Consider the following 21,903-nt stretch of genomic DNA (forward strand, 5'->3'; position numbering starts at 1 on the left):
GGTTTTAAGTATGCCCCACCCACTCTAACAATCACAGTGTGCCACAGATTATCATGTTTCCCCACAGATCAGACACCTCAATCCCAGCACAACTGAATGAATATATTTTAGTTTGCAATTACTTTCCTCAGATGTCTCTCTATATATATGACTTCACTGATCCAACACAATTACTACTGATTTTCATGTTCACTGATGTAACACACCACTGATTTTCATAAACATATCTATAACAAGAATGTGACAATGCACTAACTACACTTGACACAAATAACTGCATCTTAAGCAATGCCCTCTCCCTGCAGTGCAAATGTTTCAAGTATCCAGTAGTAATTGCATCTACAGAACATTCATTCACATTCTGGTATATATGTTTCCAATGATACTCCTAGTTGTGAAAACCAGCAGTGTTACAAATCACTGTAAGAGAGACACCAACAAGCAAATGATGAAAGTAATTCCATACAAATATATAGGTTACTCAATTGCAGTGAAGGGTATGTCTGCTCTCAGTGAGAAGAAGCATGACTGGTGAGCAGCCATCCTCAAAGTGGATGGGGCTAATTTCAACCGAACTACTGAACTGTGTCCATCAACATGAAGCACACAACTCCAAGTCCCTAAAGTATTATTCCTAAGACAAGTTGCAATTGATCCTAAAGTATTACTCCTAAGACAAGTTGCAATTGATCCTAAAGTATTACTCCTAAGACAAGTTGCAATCGATCAGTCTTGAGTCTCCATCACTTGAGAGCTTCAATGGGGAGGCACCACTATGTCTTCACAGATCTGTGGAGAGAAACTTACTTAAGAGATTTTTCCATGAAAATTTAATAAAGAAATGTATAGATATTTTTTTTACATCTATTAGCAAATTTAAAAACTCCACCATATAATAAAAGAATTGGGAGGGTTACAGTCAGGAAGATGGAATGGTTAGGATGTGGTGGTGGAGAGCAGAATGGTTGCTGGGCAGAATATCCTGGCCATGGCCATGAAAACTCGAAGTCCTTAGTGAGCCACATCACCACCTCAACAACTTAGCAATCTCCTAAAGAAATAAGGGGCAGCAGAAAACAGGAAGAGATTGAAAGGAGTGCTGGCAATGTGGTGGGAGGCAAGGATATCAGTAGAGAGAAATGTAAAACTATCACTTCATGCTGCCAATTTTTTGACATTTAACAACTAAAACTGAGGGTGTACAATGGGCAAGCTTATAACAAACAGTGACTGTGGCTGACCGATTAGTGACATTTATCTAACAGCATCATATTTTCTCTCTCTCTCTCTCTCTCTCTCTCTCTCTCTCTCTCTCTCTCTCTGAAAGGAACAGTACATCCAACTATTCACTAAGTCAATGGAAACCCAGAAATACAACTGTGAACTCTATATCAAAATTTACCAGAGCACAGGGTGTCTGTCATCAGCAGGGCCGAGAATAATCCTTTGAATCTCCCGCCAAGTCACATGCTGGCTGCCATCTTGTTATGTAACCCCCCACCCCTGCCTGCACTGGTCAATACCCTGTGATAAAGATCCTATTTGAGTTATCTTTTCATGTTCACCTCATTACTAGACAATAATTTATGACAACTTTGTGAGACTGAATAAGTTACATATTGTGCTAAAAATAAACTTGAGCAAAGATTTCTACTGCAGACAAACACCCTTTCCCATTTCTCTCTTTCCTTCAATGTCACTTTCTGAAAGGTTGGACACCATATCATCTATCGTGTTTAAAATAAGTTTAAGCGAAGATGCCTTATAAAGACAAAATAAGCTTGAGCAAATGTACCTAATCCAAACACCGTTACCTATTTCTGAATCAACTTATCATTCCTTACATGCCACCTGGCTTCTCCCATCCTATCTGCACACATCTGGAATGACACACACTTCTCATCAAGTCTTATTGGTAGATGTTAATGGCAACCATACCCAAGGTCATCAAAACACTAGTTATGCCACACACTGATGCTTCAGATTCCTCAAATTCTTTAGCTTGAGTTGCAGTGTGGCCTTACAAGTACTTAGAATGTACAATGCATAATAGTATTGGCACATCAATGCATTGACAAAATTAAAACCACCTAAAATTCCAGCTCAAGACTGGCAAGGCCTTACATGAATTGATCAGTAGGATGACAGAAAACTATCTTCTGCAGAATAAGCCTACAAAGCATTTATCACATTTCTTATCTTGCTTCTTAAACACAAGTCCAATTCAGTGTATCAGAAAGGTCCTGAAAACCCTTCTCACCTTGAAATAACTTCATATCACCCACTGCTCTGCCACACAGCTAAACCAGATACTTCTATAGTGCAGTTCTTAAGGTGTTCCCATTATGCCAAGGTTTTGAAATGCTTTACTAAGCCCTTAATAATTCAACATAATTGGTTTTAAAAATAGTCAAATAAGCCAAGTAACCATCCTTCTGATATGGAAAATTTAAATTAAAAAGGTAGTGAATATTTTTTCCAGTTTTCCTTGAGGGGCAGTTCAGCTCCCTAAGAGATACCTCACACAAATATGAGCACAGCAATGCCCTAACAGCCACATCAGTTTGACACTCTCCAAGCTAGAACCATATAAAGGGGCATTATATATAAAATTAATTTCTCTGAAAGAGTACTCTACATATTTCATGAAAACTACCACCAGAACTTCCCAACATCACTTGGAAAAAATTACTGAAAGAAGTCTCTGACACTGTAGAGATGAAATCACCATCTCATCAATACAGACAAGGGAACATTTAACAAGTTTAACATGAACTCATTAGATATAAGATTACTGACAAGGACAAACACAATAACAGATCAAAATATATATTAAAGCACATTTAACATTTTTTACGCCTAAGAGAAAAAGAGTATATGGGCAGACAGAAGAGGAAAGAAGACATACCCCAGCTTTGTCACGGAGCATCTCACGGAGTATGGGACGACGCACACGACTCGTTGCCACCATGGCCAAGTTCAGTTCAGCCAAGACCTTAGCCTTTTGTCCTCAGTGAGGATCAACTGTCAGGTCTACCCATCCTCCAGGTGTACCTAGATGAAACAGCGCATATTAGCAGCGAGCAGAGGCAAGGCACACAGGTAATTGATTCTCAAAAGTCGCAAGATCCTCAAGTAGTCGACAAGGATAATCGCGGGACTAGGGAAGATTGGCTTTAACAAGGCAAGGGACTATTACTCAAAACGTTTAGAACATGTCAAGAAGTATAATCGAAAAGTAATTTTCGTGTTTACAGGGCGATTTAAACTAAAAAGAACAAGAACATATTCCAAAACAGGTTGTATTTTCTAAATTAACTTATACGTACTTGACAGATACGACTTAAAGACATAATGCAAGCACAAGATGTACAAGTGAGTACATGATGGAGAGTATATTTAGGCGTTGAAATTACCACCGCACTGTCATTAAGCTAGGCAATGCTTTGCTTAAGGAGGAAGACAGGTTCGCAGTCGGTAAATCTTGCCAGGGAGAAGACGAGTGATGCATGTATTCTTAAGATAGTAAAAGTGGGTATCTCAATGAGGCGATGGATTAAGTGTAAAGCTTTGGATGTACTCACAGAAGGGCATACTCAAGTCACTGAGACTGGTCCTTATCTTAAAAAGTATAACCTATATGTGAGGTAGGACATGCAAGAGTCAACAAACGATGGTTAGGGCACCGCCTCCCTTACTTGCCCATTAAACAGCTAACCTACCAACCGCACTGTAAGACGAATGTCAGCCGAGTGAGCAAGTCCGAGAGCAAGCCCGGGCACATGAGCACTTGATTCACATCTCGTTCGTGCTCACACGCTCCACCTGCAAGAGATGTCTCCGGCCGGCGCTGCCGTGGGCCTCTAGCACGCGGTCACTTCACCGTTGTCACAAGTCTGGTCGCTTATGAGATGCTTGTGAACAGTAGGGGTAGTAGTGAGTCGGACAGCATCTGGCCCATGGTATGTCTATATCCTACAGTGGACTACAAACGGATGAGGCAAGGATACTGAAGCAAGTGACAACTAAAAGGTCGCCTCACGTGAATACTGATTCTTACCTGGATACCTGTCGCTGGACTGCTCCTTACTTTTGATTTGGCTCTTTAATCAGAGTTCTTGGTGTTCGGGTTTGTGGTGGTAAAGCATTTTGATCGCAAGGAACAAAGTGAAAGAACAATGATGAAATCCTTAAAAATTAGATTTATTGGTACGCAGTACACTTAAAAGTAAACAATATCGACTGTACTGTTGAAAACTTAAATCAGTTTTGTTCAATGAAGTTACGCAAGTATGATTTAAAAAAGATTTCCTTCGTCTCTTCCTAAGAAGGAATTATCCATTTGTAAGCTTATGTTTTCAGAATGGGTATGCCACCAAGATCTGATTATCGGTGCATGCTCATGTCGCTGTCAGCCTCTCTACTTCGCATCTAAAAGCGTCGGGGGGGCATGTCACGGGGAGGACCGGGGTAGCTACAAGAGAACATGAAAATATAGAAATCACTTGCGGGCTCAAAATAATCTGTCAAGAGTAAAAAAAATAATAATAAACAAATCATTATGACACTCGCACACATTAATCGGACATTTGACTTAAAGATTACACCTTACATCTATCAATTCGTAAAGCAGATCGCAAAAAAGTTACCACTCCGATTACTGAACGACAAGGCAAAACTCAAACGTTTACTTTTGAATATAAAACCTTAACATTAAGCACTGCAACACACAAAATGGAATTAATTTATGTCAATGTATTTTTTGTACATATTTCTCAAGTTACGACTAGGAGAGTTCAATTCAGTACTTACCGGCGGGGAGGGCTACGGCGGGGGGGAGATCTGCCACGTGGGGGGAACATATCCCGCCCACCTCCATACATGTCTCGCCTGAAATGAGTAAACGCCAATTACAACTTAAGTCAATGGTCACACTTGGAACATCCAGCCCACCAATGTACATGTCTCACCTGAAATAAGCCAACTCAAATTACAATCACAGGGTTAGTAGTCACATGCTATTTCCATATCCATGAACATTAAACTGAGGAGTTGCTGGTGTCTTTCTCAACATCCACCACTTCCATGGGATCGGTTAGCAATAGACAGTAAATTCTATTGATCCAAGCAACATCAAGCAATTACAAAAAGCTCCAGAACCCACACACAGCATTGCTAGAAGCTCCACAACTCCTGAAGCTGTATTAAGTCCTCACATTATCATGGAGTATAAAATATATTCCTAACTTCCTTCTGTCTTGTCAAAACCTGGCAACAGCACCTTAAATTTCTCAATGGGCATTTATGTTACATTGAAGCACTGTTAGATCCACAATATACTTATTGATTCACACAACGCCATTCTTAATGAAATAAAAGTTGCTGCTTTACAAGGCTATGTGAGCATGCACTAGTTTCACAAATTAATGAACACATCTTGATATTTCCATATAAATCTTAAGCATGCAAGGCAGTGATATGGCATTAAAGCAAGGGAGTATAGGTACCAAAGCAGGCATGATGTGGGATATGCTGAACTATAAACCACAAAAAATCAATATAATCAATCATTCAAGTCCCTTTTAAAAAAGTTAGAATTGGCACTGAAAACTTTTCACCACCACTTATTCTCCAAGTCACCCATGCAACAAAGACTCCTCGAAGCCCAAGGAATCATGCACCATGCAGGATTACTCTAAGTTACACAGGTATTTATCCCTCAAAATGTACTGTGGGATGCAAAAAAAAAAAACTCTGCAGAACCTAAGTCGTTCTGTGCATCAAAAATGAGGTCTGCAGAAGGGTAAGGAGGAAACATACTCTGGTCGGGGTCCATACATGTCTCCGTAAGGGTCATCCCTCCGGTCATATCCCATGGGGGGTGGTCTGCGGTCCATGGGTGGTGGGGTGCGCCTGCCCATGGGTGGAGGGGGCATGCGGTCATAGGAGTCATAACGGTCATAAGGGTCCCTGTAGGCTGGCTCCCTGGGCATGGGTGGTGGGGGCCGCCGGTCCAGGGCGCCTGCGGGGGGTAGGGGACGACGGTCTCGACGCTCATAGTCTTCATAATATCCATTTCTCATGGGTGGAGCAGGAGGGGGACCTGGTGGTGGAGGGCCGTAACGGTCTCCCATGGGTGGACGGCGGTCATATGGTCCAGGCCGGCCCATGCCTCGTCCCCTCATGGGACCACCACGGCCACGGAAACCCCCACCCATACCCCCGCGCATGCCTCCCATTCCTCCAGCTCGCTTCTCCCCAGTGGATTGCTGCAAGGTGGAACATCCTTTTCAGTGGACAAATAGCCTAACACGAGTCTAAATAATTCATTTGCCTACTTTCATCACAATGCAAGTCAGTAACATGAAAAAAAAGACACCCAAGTTGTCCTCACCTCAACACTGATCTTGAAGCCATTCATGTCCCAGTTGTTTAGGTTCCTGATGGCTGTGGCAGCTTGCTCTTCTGTCTTCATGTGAACAAAGGCATAATTGCCCAGGATGGAGCATTCTGTCACTTCTCCGTACCTCTCAAACAACTTTCGTAGCTCAAAGTCTTTACACGTCGGTGGCAATTTGCCAACAAATATCTTTGTCTTGGGGGGCATAATGGAAACTGGAAAGAAAAGAAAGTATAATGTTAACACAAATTTTTGGATAAGCAGTAATGAAAAAGATTCTTTAAATCAGGTTGGGAAAATGTCAAACTGCCATTTTCAAATTGGCTCAATTTTCTCACCAATATGACACTTCAGATGTTAAACAGCAATATGAATAAAAATAAAAAACTCAAGTTACTTCATAGTTCTTGTTCCCATCCTGATTTCCAGCATTAGTTACTGGAAGAAGCAAGTACCAGACATTTCCCAAAGATGAGTAATCCCTTCATTAAGTCACAGGAAGTATTGATCACCACATGGAATGCAATACAATCTACATACACCAATAAGATCATGCACGTCTGAGCCACACAAGATTCCTCCATGCACTGAGCAGTAAGGTAGAAGCCCCCAGACTTGAGTTCTTCAGCTGACCATCAATCACACCAGCACAAGACAGGACTGGACCTGACCCCGTGATATATGTTACCGTCATCTTACATGCTCTCTCTTTACGAATTCAAACGCTAATGATACGTAACCTTTTCAAGTGAACTTACAACCTAAAATTACGTTGTCTGAATCTACAAGTTCCCTCCTCTTTCTTTAAATCAAAAATATCTCGCCAGACGTGACATTCATCGAAATTCAGCCCCTCATGCAGATTGGCTACAATTAACATGAAAATTCTATTTACTTTCAAGTTTGTCTATCACTCAAAGTTCAGAGATGCCACAGCTAACATGTAGCTGTTGAATTACTGAAGGCCTCTTAGAAAATATATCATCCTGGAAGTTTTATAAAATCTTAAAATTTCAACTGACGGGAGAAATACATCACAGGCATTCCAGTTGGACCTCTCCTAAGCAGATATTCCAGTAAGAGCTCTTCTAAGCTAACACATTACTGATGAATTACTGAAAGCCTCTTGGAAAATATGTAGGTATATTATGGAAATTTCACAAAATATCTTGGAATTTCAACTTAACAGGAAATACATCAAAGGAATTTCTCTAGTTAAAATTCTCTTCCAAGCTCCCAGCAATTCAAGGTACACACACTATATACATCACAGTCCACCACCATCACAACACCTGTTCTAAAAGGCCCACACACTCCAGCTAGCCTTGGAAACCCTTGCCCTGCAATAAGCACCTCAGGAAGAATGAGAATCTGCCGCCAGGAAGACCTCGCGACACAAAGCAGCAGCATGCTAGGGAAAGGTCCATGCAGATTGGTTTTTGAGGATATAACAATAAAAAGATGTATATATGAATAACTAAATAACATTAAGAAAGCAGGCTCTATGTTGACCAAGCTACATGGGAACACCTTGTTTTGTGTTCCAGTCTAGAGGTAAGTAGTATGTTTGAAAACCATTAAAAGCCCCGTTTAAGATAAGGTTAGGTAAGAACAAGACATTAAAGTGGCAGTTCTCTCTTACTATTTTCTCCGTGACCACCAGCCATCTTGATGTTGACAGGACGAGCCGGACTCTGGGGACGGTCACGGAAATCATTTTACATTATCTGACCTTACCTAGGTGGGGTTTTAATGCATTTACTAAATCCATACCAATAGATGCTTTTTGTTAGACACACAAAGCTTTCATGGTAAACCAGCCAATTTTCTTAATGTTTACAACACAATAACCTAAACACCTGAAAATGTATCCATACCTCTCACTGTCAGCAAGTGTACTGCCATCAATGACATTAAGTTTATTATTCTAAAGTATATTCTGTAGACCAAAACAAGAGGCATCAATCTCACAGACACTGCTTGTAAATGCTAAATATCCTTTACAAAAATAGATACTGCTTGTAAATGCCTAATAACCTTCACAAAAATACAAACTAGTCAATATACATTGTTCAGTTGTAAAATAACCCAACATCCAACCAAAATATTATAAGTATGCAATGGCTGCCTATGTCGTTGTTGCAACATCCTAGCAAACAAGTCTTCAAGGAAAAGACATCGTGAGCAATTACAAATCCCCATCATTACATGGCAGACAGCCCACCTCGTACATAAAACACCAAGTTTAAATCCACAAATGAGTAACTTGAGTCAATTTGACATTTAATGCCTTACCAAACAAGTCTTCAACAAAGGTCAACCATCACCTTGACAAATTCCCTTCAACATTCAAAGGTTACTATTAACTTTCCAGCACTTCACACACAACTTCTAAAGAATTCCCTTTACACAAAATACTGTTGAGTGTACATGCTTTTCTGGGTCAGTCACGTGATCATCAGTCTTACTTTGGCTTTACTAAAAATATGTATTTGAGTAGACTGTGACCTAAAGCAGAGTTTATCATGACGTTCCCTTTAGTCTATCAACAAACATTTTACTTTCCATTCCACTGCTGTAACACCAATCCCCATCACCGTCAACTAGACAAATGCCTATCGCTGACTGATCAACCATGTTCTAACCTAACCTATTTGGCATGAGACCCAATCCCATCAGAATACCTACACAATTTTTCTTATATGCAAGTGCCAAACCTATTTTGATCTAAATAATGAAAAATTTAGTAGACCCAATAAGTTTATCATTGTGGATGGTTTCTTCTACATGTAAACCAAAAATGCTTCAAAGGATTAAGAGCTCAAAATACAAAATCAAGCACAAAATGAATATCAAGTAAATCATCTGCAACTTAGTGATATTACATTTTAATCAAACAGGTTACAGTGTGGAAAGGAATTTGGTTTTGTGTACAGACAGAAAAGATGGTTTGCAAGACATCAACAGGTGGCAGGGAAAGGCCACGAGAGGACAGGCTATGTATGAGTATTGAAGAAGCATACCACTGTAGTCTGGAGTATCACAATGTTGATTAGCCAGTGTGATATGAAGTGTTTGGCAAGATGAATGGAAAAATTACCTTACTTAGTCTGTGCCAAAGAATAAACCCAACAACTGCTAAGACTAAGGCCACTTCCTGTAACGCATCTCACGACATGGCTAACTTGTTATTCATTCATCTGGATATGTGGGTATTTCCTATTTCCCATGATTCACTTTTTTAATATAACAATGCACTGATAAGGGCGAGCTCAACTAAGTTCAGCCTCAGTTCAAATATACCTCTACCTCATGAAACCTATTAACCTTCAGAGTGCATTGTTGATAATGGCATGACAAGTTATAGTATTATATAACATTTTATAGGAATATGAGCAGAGAGAGAGAGAGAGAGAGAGAGAGAGAGAGAGAGAGAGAGAGAGAGAGAGAGAGAGAGAGAGAGAGAGAGAGAGAGAGAGAGAGAGAAAAACAATGGAAAGTCTCTCTCTCTCTCTCCCCGTCCCCCCTCACCCCTCTCTATCGCTACATCAACAGATGTAGGTAAACAAAGACACGTGATGCGGTGCTGTATATGCTGCATGTGAAAATGGTTAGTAATTTTTTTTGTGTATTTGAACTACGGGTGCTTTTATTATGTACTTAGTGCCCATGGCGACCCACCAAGCCTGTGCTCAACATTTTAACAAAGACCATTGGACCCACAGTATAAAGTCAAGTAGTCTATTAAGTATATATTCGTGAGCTTTATCTGCTAGAGCAACATATCTCATCCCTAAGTAACTGATAAAGATTTGTCTTGTTCATTGGTAACAGTAAATATTTAATACCTAAAGCCGAGTTGCTAGTATGAAACTGAATTATACATAAACTTAACTATTCTCACCAACCAAACACTACCATTACTTAAAATATACAAGCAATACCTAAACAAACCACAAAAAAAAACACGAGTATCACCACCACCACCAACGCCACCACTCGACTTCCTAAACCTACACTGAATAACATCAAGAAACAAAAGAACATCAAACCACGCCTTGGGTAAGAGGCTAATTAAAGGCTGAGTGGAGGATATATAGAGAGCACACCCATCTTAATACAGCATCCTAATTACACACAAGATGGCCGTATAACCTGATAAGGAGCGGCGGGGCTTCCACATACCAACATTGCGAGAGGAAGTTTCTCTCTCTCTCTCTCTCTCTCTCTCTCTCTCTCTCTCTCTCTCTCTCTCTCTCTCTCTCTCTCCACAGCATCCTCTACGTCATACAATATTTCCTAAGGTGTTATATTACGCCTAGCTAGCTAAAGACACGTTGATATAAGGGTTTAATAGCAAAATACGGGTTTGCCACTCTCACCCCAGCACAGCATCACACAGCATCCTTCTCCCTCGTGCTTTGATCTGGGTCTTGTACGCCCAACTTTACTATATACGTGGGTTTGGCAACAAAATATGGGTTTAAATTAGCTATCGTTAGGTCTTGGGTAGGTGATAATAATGCAGATGCTCATTGAGAATTTGTTTCACTAAGATGAACTAAAAATAGCGGAGAAATTAATGGAAATGCAAAAAAAAAAAAAATATTCGAGGTATAAATAACTGAATACATAAAGAACAATGGAAAACAAAACAGCACAACAGTAACTCAGGAAATATTTCGATAAAAAAATATTATAACTTCCATTACGGATCACTAAAAATCACGGAGAAATTAATGGAAAATAAATAAAGCAATTCACGAGGCATGAAAGAATGAGTGGATAGAAGGAAACAAACGGTTGCTACAAACAATAAACAAAGCAAACAATAACTTTCCTGGCAAGACTGAATTTTTAATGAGACGAATGACAGGATATAAATAGATGGAAAACGATCCAAAACAATAAAAACAAGTAAACAATAAACATGAGCAAACAATAACTTCCCAGATAATATAAGGCGTATTGGCGTTGGCAATTATGGGAAATAAGGACCACGAGGGACATGTACCAGGGGCGCCCCTTGCACGTCGGGGAATATGAGGTTATGGCGTCCTTCCCTCCCAGCCAAGGACAAAAATTAATCACTGACCTTCACTAACCACTGGAATCGTTTATCTAACCTTTCCAGCCTAGCCTGCGATCAATACTAGAGTTACCGTTGCCTTTAGGACCAACAGGATGCCCTATTAGAGTGAAGGCAAGATGCCGGTCATCCCTACCACTCCCTCCTACGCGTCCTTCACGGCCATTGCCACCCGTCTCGTTAATCGCAAAATATTATATTCATCCTTTACCCTACACGCTATTAGTCCTTCCTACCTGAAAACCTGATGATTAAAGTTAATTTCTCGTGTCGTAAACCCGTTCCTTTGTCCCTTGAAAACCCTGTACATGTGCCCTGTCCCTCAACCTTCCTCCCAGGGACCCCAGTGGGTAAGGGCGAACCTGAAATGATGTCTACTCGCCACCACGGAAAGATACTCGGCCATTAAAGAACGTAGAATTATTAAGGCCTAGGTCTCCTTCGTACCTTCGATGAGATGAGAAATGGTCGGTGGTTTTAAAGGGTACTGGCTAGGCTGCAAAGTGGACGTCCTGCTTGCCGGCCGTCCCGTGCGTCAAGGAGGGTGAAGTGACGCCTTCTTCTAATGATGTCATCCGAGCCGCGCCGCCCTCAGCCACTCACAGCCCTTCCCGCCGTGATGTCACCAGCGCGGACCTTCCCTCAGCCAATCACCGCCCAGGAACATCGCTCATGTGCCAAATCTACGCATCTTTGAGGAAGCATCATCTTGTTTCTCGTGTATTATGCTAAGTTATGATGATCTATTCTGCTATATTGAGCTTTTAAGTTATTGATGTTCACATGTTACTAATATTTTTGTGGTTGTTTTTGGATATTTTTTTGATATTTTGGTAAATGTGGCCGTAAAATTTAGGGTTGAATACACTGTGAGCCAGGGCGGGAAGAGAACACCACGCAGTAACGCATGCACTTGTAAAAACACTTCACTTCCATAAACACACCCAGTTTCTCCCGCTCACATCAAATATTCACTCACTTATAATCCTCCAGCATCACCTATTGATCATCTCACCCTAAATGTTGATGCTGGAGATGAGATGAGGAAAAATTTAAATCTGGTAACATAAGAATAAATACACAACAGATTAGAAGCAATTACTTATCATTATGTCCCGGGAAATACGTTAGTTGAGCATATTTGGCCAGTATCCCAGACACTCCCTTTGTTCCCCCCCTGTCATAAGGGCGTTTGTCTCATTTTCCTATTGCGTATCTAACCTAAAGTGAGATGGTGCTACCGGAATATTATAAATGGCTGACTAGACAACACAAGAATAAAGGAAATGAAACTTTATAGACATAATCGCACGCAGGGATCTTTCATGTATTGTTCTACGTATGGCTCTGAAACGCCGCCTAACTTTTCCTATTTCTCCGGCGCTCTCATAACTGCACTAATATACACACATGAACCTTAGGGGCGCTGCAGGAAATACATATATCTACCGTAATTAATGATGTCCACTTCACACACCTGTCCATCACGTCACGTAATATCTCGCAGCTCCATATACTGACTCACTTGCAACTCACGCATGAGAGGTTCTTCAAATTTCCTTATCTTCTCCAGTGTTATTTCATGAGTGTTTTGTACTAAGAGCATATGAAACCTAAGAAAATTAATGAATTGTCTTCTTAATGTCACTATCCATTATCATATCTTTCACAGCTCCTTACTGACTCTCAGAAAATATCCCATAGACGTTTGGAGAGTCTCATATATCATAGATCACTTTACTATTACTTTCAATCATGTAATTTCAATATATGACCCTTTCAGTCTTTATCCAACATATCACAGCCCATGGCAAACTCTCCTTCAAGATCATAAAGGCATCAGCACCCTCTGTGGCCTCTATCTTATGATGGTATTCTGAAACACTGTAATGAGAGAGCAAAGCATTTTTGAATACTCGCCTTTGCTGTCACTGACCAGCATCTCAGCTTTTCCAACGAACCTACAGTACAAATAAGGAACACCCTGGACTCTGACGAAGGGCTTTGCTATCTGATAAAAGCTGGCAATCAGTATGGAAGGTCATTCACTCATACTGAATAATAGAACTGGTTAATCACGTTTCCCCAGCAGGGCCATTTACTTGTGTGTGTGTGTGATGGCATGGTGCAGCCTGCCCACTTCTCCAGTCCTTTATTAAATCAATTCTTTTCTTCCTGCATGGAGTGGTAAATCAAGAAAGTGTGGGGATGGGGGAGGATACCAAGCAATGATGTATAAGATTTTATTATATGTCATGCCAAGCTAAATGCTTCAATTATTTTAGCTGTGGTGAACATCACAGTGTGGTCAGTGAGGATTGGTCCTTTCTCCTCTAGAGGCCTAGAGGCTGAGATGTGAGGGAATGCTTGTGAATTTGATTGTGAATGTTTTGCACGTGCTCCTTTGTCTCGGCCACCCTCCTTCATAGAGGATGCTGGCCTGGCGTGTCGGCAGATGCGTCTGCAAATCGATTCAAATGTTTCCGAGCATTCAAATTTTTGTTGTGTGCCACCCCATCCACTTAGGAGACACCGAGTAGTATGTAAAAATTAAATGCCCTTTGGGAAGTGTGGCACGAACTGCTTTAGTCATGTATAATCAGTAACGCACACTTGGAAGCTGAGCAGGACTGCAAGTCTCCTCTCCTGTCACACTATGAAGTCACAACACCAGAACTTACATGTATCCATATCTATTTTCTGTCAGGTAAACAGAGGTCTTAGTGATAAAAGTCCAGCCCATGCAGTAGTCTTCACTGGCCAGGGGGTCTGAACCATGAATGCATGGGCTGTGGGACAAGAATGCGGACCACTGCACTACCTGGCAGCTCACCAGCCTCAGTGAGAGAGCTAGCCTTTCAATGTAAAACAAGAATCGCCATGGAAGTGTACATCCATCAAGATTCCCATACAAAACTGTCACAACATCCCAACAGACTTACATGCTTACTACAGTCTATCTATGCTTGGAAATAACTGTCATCCAGGCATCAATTCCTGCAGCTTCTTTTTAAACTTCCACATAGCAGTTCTTGAATAAAGTACGCACATATACAGCACAAAATTTTTTTCACACTTCATTTCACAGACACTGATATTATGGTGATGTCATCGTATGGCTTGTCTGTCTTAGGGTTGGTCTTGACGTTCGAGATGTTCTGCACCACCTCCATTCCCTTGATGACTCGGCCGAACACTGTGTGCTTGTTATCCAGCCAGGGCTGCAAGGGGAAGACATGAGTGAGGTGATGCAGTGCTGTCAATATTCATCTTACTGATTAAAGAACTTTCAAACAGAGCAATAAAGGGCAAAGACACAAGCGAGATGATGCAGCTTCATTAGAGTTCAATCATCTTATTGATTAAAGAACTGAGAAATGAAGCTTGATGATTGTGAGAGATATGAAAGCTACACAATAAAGGAGTGGTTGGACATGGTGGTATGGCAACACAGAATTACCATACGAGTACAGGCAGTGCAGCTCTGAGTAGTTAATAGCTTCAGTCTTCTGACAAACTCTATTTCAACATCCACTACATCCATTTCTCACCATATAAACACATGAAAATGACCAGTTTCTTTTGCCCATCCTCTGTATCTCAAACCAGCAGCACCTTTGGATTATCTTGTGCCAAAATCAGGAGTTTACTCAACAAAATTCCATCAGCAACTTAGTTTTTCATCCTGAGTTTTGTGGTACATTATCATAAACTGTAAATACCTTCACAAAATGAAGAAAAAGGAGCCTTACTGTGGGAATGACTGTGATGAAGAACTGAGAACCATTGGTGTTTGGACCAGCATTTGCCATGCTGAGAGTGTAAGGGCGGTCATGACGAAGGGAGGGGTGAAACTCATCCTCAAACTCTGTTCCCCAAATGCTCTCCCCACCAACACCAGTTCCTGAAAGTGAACCAGTGCAACGTGGACATACAGACACTGAGAGAACAAAACAGGAATGTATATCTCATGCAGTCAAAGATATCACTGTGTATTTTTCTGTATCAGACATGACATCATATCTACCAAATAACATCAAAACATAAAAATTTCCAGAGTAATTTTTACATTAAGGAAAAGACAGCGATTTATTATGCCATGAGAAAGGAGCCTAGTTACAAGGAGGGAGGCTGAAGTATGGAAAATGAATACGAGGGACTGGAGTTAGTCAAAAGTGCGATATGCTCAAGGAATAGTTAGGTAAATACAGATATCAATACAATACAAATGACAAACTGAGACAAAAACATACCCAGTGGATCTCCCGTCTGAATCATGAACTGTTTTATGACACGGTGGAACAAGTGGCCGTTGTAGTAACCGTTCTTGACATGCACGCAGAAGTTCTCTACTGTCTTGGGACACTCCTTGGGGAAGAGCTTCAGTGTGATGTCCCCAAGTGATGTGTGGAGCACTGCTGTTTCATACAATCTCTGAGCACCTGGAATATGAGGCTTGGAGTAGTATTATGCAAAACTTTCACTTGTTTTGTTAGTAACTTTGCAAGGAACTGAAACATCACCAGTAAATTTTCATCATAGGTTGGAATACTAAAAGGAAAATTGTCTAGGTCTATGATTACCCTTGGGCAGTCACAAGCAGATATATACATACATACATACATCAAGGCTGTCTTCCCCACAAAACAGGTGCAGCCAAGACAAGGCACACAACTTTCATATTAACACTTATTCACACCACTTTCTCAGCCCCTTGGCCCCCAACAGAGAAGAGAAGATGCTCCTCAATGTAAATATTTTCAGTATTTGAGATTTTTTTTCATATTTCTATCCTATGCAATTTGAGCTGCAATTCATATCATAATGGAAATCAGGGTTGTTGTTTCCAGATTCTACAGTGCTGTGCTTGTGAAATTTCCTACCTCCTTGTTCTGTAGCAGCAATGATGTCCTCCTTGGAAGGCTTCTCATTGAAGACATCCCGATCAGTGTCCACACTCTTGGTGTCTGTGGCGTCTCGTCTCGTGAAGAGATAGAAGCGGTTCTTTCGGAAGGCTGTGGCCACCAGTGTTGGGTCTGCCTTGATGGAATCCAGGGCAGGATTTTCTGAAGCCTCCATCTCCATGGTGAGGGGACCTTTGTTCTTCTTCACTTTACCCTAAAATGCAAGTTGTCTGTTAATGATTTTGATACTGAAATAAATACTGAAAGTCACATTTTAAGCATGCTTTAACAACAGAAAATTAATTTGTTCTTTTCTGGCAGGAGAGCATTTTGAAAAAGGAGTCAATGTGCATTTCATATCATAACAAAATCTCTAAAGCCACAGATATCTCAATATTTTACAGGCATGGTACACTGGACAGGTACACTGGACTAAAAAACACACCAGGGATACACTAGCACTCACTACAACCTGGAAGAAAGCACTGGACAAAGAAACACTGTCAAGGATCCATTATCACTCAGCACACCTCTTGAAAGTGCAATGGACAGAGATAATGGCAGAGATACACTATCACTCAGCACACACCTGGAAGAGTGCAAGGTTCAGCAGGCGCAAGTTCTCTGGCTTCCCAATCGTCCGAACCAGGTGGTTGTTGTGCAGGTTGACAATCTTCACCCCAAGCATGGTGGCATACAGGAGGAAGTAGCCACTCTCATCATACAAGATGTTGCACACTCCTAGAGCTCCTCCCTTCTCCACATCTCGCTCCACGGCCAACCTGGTGAAAGTAAGAGGAATATGAGGCTACGTTACTGGTTCCCCTTAGAAATATCATAGCCGAATGCAGAATATTTACAATGGCTTGAATTCCCTGTGATTTTGCTACTGTTACCACCTCCCTAGATTCACACAATACCATAAGAGCAAAATAGAAAACATCCTGAATGTCTTTAGTACAGTTTTGTCAGTAATGAAAGAAAACCCTGTCATCTATCTATTCTTGCTCCACCTCTTGATACTTAACATTTTAGATTGGATTACAGAGATGAACTCCCAAAGATGAACAGTGTAAATCAAATCTTGTCTTTTAAAAGTCTGAACAATGGAAGAAGTTCACTAATAAAACTCACCGCCTGCCAAACTCCATGTTAGGAATCTGCTGTTTCTGTTGCTGCAGCTCAATGTAGTGCTGCAAGCTTTCATCAAACACTCTGGTCATTTTTCCAGTAAGGAACTTGAACACTCTTACCTGCCAAAGAAATCACAGGCATAAATAAGGAGAAAATTTAACAGAAAACTACAGCACAGAACTTATGCAAAAAAAAAAAAAAAAAAAACACAGGCATAAATAAATAAGGGGAAGTACAGCATAGAATTGATGCAAGTATTCTCAAATGTTACAGGGTCATCTCAACTACATATCTTGAACAGGCTATGGTGAAGATTCATGGTGGATTTTCAAGAGTGTTTTGATGATTTTAGTGATAGTTTATGAAGGCTTTTGCACTATTAAAGAGAAAAAGAAAATTGTGGGAACCTGAGTAATAATGCTTGTAGCCTTTAAAATAATCATGATGAGAGTTTGAAGTGATTAAGGATAAAAACTTGAATTCAAACATTTATGCATGTGTCCACAGCAAAATGGTTCTGAGTCAAGATAGTGAGGAGTGAAAGACCACATCAATGTCTACTCACTTTCTTGTCATCACCGATTGTGGCAAAGTGCAGTCCGTCGGGTGAGATGGTCATGCACCGTGGCATTGTCTTGTTCTTCACAAACTCAAACAAATCAGTGTCCAGTTTTGATCTGAAGTTGACACAAGTTGGTGTCTGGAAGTCCTTCTTTGATCCAGCCCAATACTCAATCATGCCGATCTCATCCACAGAGAGAACAACGTCAAATCTGTGGTTGTACTGAAAAGCAGAAACACATTTATTGAGATCACATCAAAACTTAAACATGAAAACCTTATTAATTCCATTTACTGTTATAATCTCAATGTTCACTCTCTGTTCAAACATCATCACATCTCTATACTACATTTAAATATCAGACATGACAAGATAAAACATGAAAACTTTATTAATACCATTTAATTATACTCACAATGACCTCTTTCTATTTAATCATGGTATCTCTGCATCTAAACATCAAAGTTCACACACCTTTATGATTGTGACAGGCTTGGTGTGGATGGTCTCCAATACATGCAGGGGTATGTTGGTGCCGTGACCGTCAAATATGTAAATTTTGGGACTCTCAGAATCTGCCACGGCAAGTGTGTGCTGTGGGTCTGATGCTGGATGGATCCACTCCCCTGTCGAGGGAATGAAATCCAGCTTCATCATGTTGATCATATCTGTAAAGCAAAAATAAAGTTAAATACACAACTTAAAGGGAAATATACATACAAAGATACAATTGAGAAAATTCTACTTGATATAAGCCTGAGTAATGAAAATGCAAAAGAGTGTTTGTCAGTTTTTTCCTTACCTCAAGATTAACACTCTCCTATGGTGTCAAAATAGTTTACCAATTTTCTATTTTTTTTAATCCACTTCTTATACCAAGTTAGAGTTTTCCAAATAGTACATAACATACAATAATAGAAATCAATATAAACAAGTTAACATCACCTGCTAACACAAACCAACACTCACCAAAATTTTCCACATCAAACACCTTCAGACTCTTGTCATTTGAGAGAGAGACCAGCCTGGTGCCTGAGTGGTTCGCCGCCAGCTGCTGCACATTGCCAAGGTGGGCACGGAAATGCTTCACAAATTCTACTCCCTCTTCCTGCTTCTTCCAAAACTTGATGTGGCCATCACAGCTTCCAGTGACAATGAAATCTGTCCTGTAAACAATAAAGTGTGTTTTTTATTGGTCTCATATATAATTCAATTTGTATTATTCAGTGGGCAATGTCTATCAAGAATACTCGTATATCACAAATCATATAGCCACCTTAAAAGTTTCAGTATACTTATAATAGGTAAATAAGGATATAAAGGTGCTTACTTGGTCACCACCACATGAGTCACTGTGTCCCGGTGCATGTAGCTCTTCTCATAATACTCAGCACACGGCAGGTTCTCCAAGTACATCTGTTCATGCTCCAGCACTGCAAGCAAGCAAAGCACATCAGTTAAGAGTGAAAAATCAAAGGTAAGTATAGCACAGGTGCACTAAAGAACAATGAGAGTACATCAACTGAAAGTCCTAGAGAATAGTAATAATAATATTCTTTCTATGAATATTCACACAAGGCTGATGTCATGGGTAATAATGCACTGTCTCAACCTGTCCCCCATCCTTGCTTTTCTCTACAGGAGTTGGTGTTCCAGAGGCCTGGCTTTTGAGAAATCCCAAGCCACCTGTAGTATCAAAATCAAAATAAGGACTCTAATCACATAACTTCAGTAAGATGTCAAGCATGTTCCCAGGGCAGGAAATGAGATGGCATGAGGTAATTGCACCCCATCAGCTCACTAACATTCAACTTCACTTTTTCTTGCTTCGACAAGTTTCTGGAAGATAACACTTGATACTCTGCACTGTGTGATGCTGTCTACAAGAAGAAGAAGAGAAAAGGATGTGATGCCACTGCCTTCCACAGATTCTTCGTTCATTCCACTTCCCACAGCCATTGAGGTCAGACCACACTGCTACACCCATCCCAATACCATGTGGGAGCCTCACCCTGTGCTCATCAACCCCTGCTGGAAATGGTGAGTGGCAGGAGAGGAAACAGGGCAGTGGCTGTCCATGATACATAAGACTGACAAGGACAAGGTGCTAGTCTTAGAGATCACAAACCATATCTCCATACAAGAGAGTTTGACAACAGCAGTGTGCCAGAAGGTTCATCAGGAGGATCCCCTATCACCTGCCTGCTTGGGTGACACCTGCCATTCCCTCCAGGACAATGTCTGGGAACTATCCAGTTGTGATGCCAGCATCTCTCCCACCATCCACCACCACCCTCCCCCCACTAAGGAAGAAGATAAGCTTTCTGGGTTTTTCCTCTCCCCAGCTTAAGTAGCTAGAGTCACCTTTTGTATAATTCCAGTATTTGGAGTTGATTTTTTTTATCCATTCTGGGCTGTCTGTAGAATTAAAACACAAATCAAGGCAAGAAATGACACAGCAAGAGACAATCTACTGAAAAAATAATAAGGAACTAAAGTATTGCTGGCCTTTAGTATAATTCCAGTGGTAAAGTTGAATTTTCATGATTAATTCTGTGCCACATCACTTCAGGCACACACATCACGTTTCGAAGGCAAGAAGTGTGATGGCATAAGCTAGTATACTGAGAAAATACTGAGGAACCCATGACACACTGCTCCTTGTTTAGTCCCACTGGTTGGGTTTGATTTTATGATCAGCCAAAATAAAAGATGCAAATAACATCACTTCCGTGGCATAAACCATGTTCCCAAGGCAAGACATGAGTTGAAAAGAAATAATCTACTTAAAAAAGCACTGATAAACTAAAGTAGTGTTCCCTTTCATAACAAACCCAGAGGTTAGCTTTGACTTTTTTCACCACACCTACGTCACATCACTTCAACCACACACACCAAGCCAAGAAGTGACATGACATGAGCTACCCTGCCAAGAAAACACTGCTAAAGCAACGGAGCACTGTTTTGGTATAACCCTAGCAGTTACCTTTGATTTTCTTGATCCTGGGCTCCGCGGCAGCTTCCTGAGGCCTCGGCCCGATCCACTCCTCCTCACTGCCCTCCTCTCCCTCTTGCTCATCATGCTTCCTCTTGGCGTCACTCATCTCCACGGCGCTCCCTGTGTCTTTGTGACCTGTGTGGCTCTGTGTCAACGCTCAGGTCCTCGGAATACTAGGCTATATTGTGTTCTTTCTTTCTGTACCAAACCACGCGCAAGGTAAACACGCCGACCGTCCCGCCGTCAGGATGCTGCTGCCACGGCGACGCGGGAAACTTGCGCCCCATTGTAGAGGAGGGTGAAAGTAACCTACAGAACGCAGGGTAGTGCTGGAAATGAAGGCTAGCGGGTAGGAAAGGATGGAGATTAAAGTGGATTAAGATATAAGAGTGGAAAGAAGGCCGATGAAGTAATGCAGTCAAGGAGACACGGATTACTGAAGCTTCATTGTACGCAGGGATGAAACTAACCTACATAAAGCTGGGTAGCGCTGGAAATGAGGGATAACGAGTAGGAAAGGATGGGGATCAACGTAGATTAAGGTATAAGAGTGGAAGGAAGATATATGAAGTAATACAGTCAAGGAGACACGGATTACTGAAGTATGCAGTGTTGAAAGTATTCTACAGAAAGCTGGGTAGTGATGGAAATGAAGGCTAGCGGGTAGGAAAGGATGGGGATTAACGTGGATTAAGATGTAAAAGTGGAAGGAAGGTATATGAAGCAATGAAGTCAAGGAGAGATGGATTACTGAAGCTCCATTATACGCATGACTAAAATTAACCTACAGAACGCTGGTTAGTGCTGGAAATGAAG

The 21,903-nt window shown here is 41.0% G+C and overlaps 2 protein-coding genes across 5 annotated transcripts; both read right to left on the reverse strand.

Annotated features, from left to right (window-relative positions):
* Positions 1–496: 496 nt before the first annotated feature.
* LOC135090543 (RNA-binding protein lark-like) lies at positions 497–12,096 on the reverse strand. Of its 4 annotated transcripts, XR_010262034.1 has the most exons (8): positions 11,937–12,096; positions 8,043–8,094; positions 6,395–6,615; positions 5,821–6,269; positions 4,813–4,890; positions 2,909–3,054; positions 1,403–1,524; positions 497–789 (listed from the first exon to the last, which is right to left on the reverse strand). XR_010262034.1 is itself a non-coding variant. In XM_063987366.1 (6 exons), the coding sequence occupies exons 2-6, from the start codon at positions 8,065–8,067 to the stop codon at positions 4,432–4,434; spliced, it is 816 nt and encodes a 271-aa protein (XP_063843436.1). In that variant the 5' UTR covers positions 8,068–8,094; positions 11,937–12,096; the 3' UTR covers positions 4,183–4,431. The 4 variants fall into 4 exon arrangements, 2 of the variants coding, with proteins under 2 accessions (XP_063843436.1, XP_063843437.1); XR_010262033.1 differs by lacking the exon at positions 1,403–1,524; XM_063987366.1 differs by lacking the exons at positions 497–789; positions 1,403–1,524; positions 2,909–3,054 and adding an exon at positions 4,183–4,474.
* Positions 12,097–13,718: 1,622 nt separating this feature from the next.
* LOC135090540 (peptidylprolyl isomerase domain and WD repeat-containing protein 1-like) lies at positions 13,719–21,356 on the reverse strand. Its single transcript, XM_063987363.1, has 11 exons — positions 21,076–21,356; positions 19,420–19,522; positions 19,059–19,255; positions 18,564–18,757; positions 18,093–18,311; positions 17,528–17,646; positions 16,983–17,175; positions 16,373–16,607; positions 15,743–15,931; positions 15,242–15,393; positions 13,719–14,710 (listed from the first exon to the last, which is right to left on the reverse strand). The coding sequence occupies exons 1-11, from the start codon at positions 21,191–21,193 to the stop codon at positions 14,567–14,569; spliced, it is 1,863 nt and encodes a 620-aa protein (XP_063843433.1). The 5' UTR covers positions 21,194–21,356; the 3' UTR covers positions 13,719–14,566.
* Between the last annotated feature and the right edge of the window lie 547 nt (positions 21,357–21,903).

The sequence above is a fragment of the Scylla paramamosain genome, chromosome 35 (assembly GCF_035594125.1).
Source record: "Scylla paramamosain isolate STU-SP2022 chromosome 35, ASM3559412v1, whole genome shotgun sequence".
NCBI lineage: Eukaryota > Metazoa > Arthropoda > Malacostraca > Decapoda > Portunidae > Scylla > Scylla paramamosain.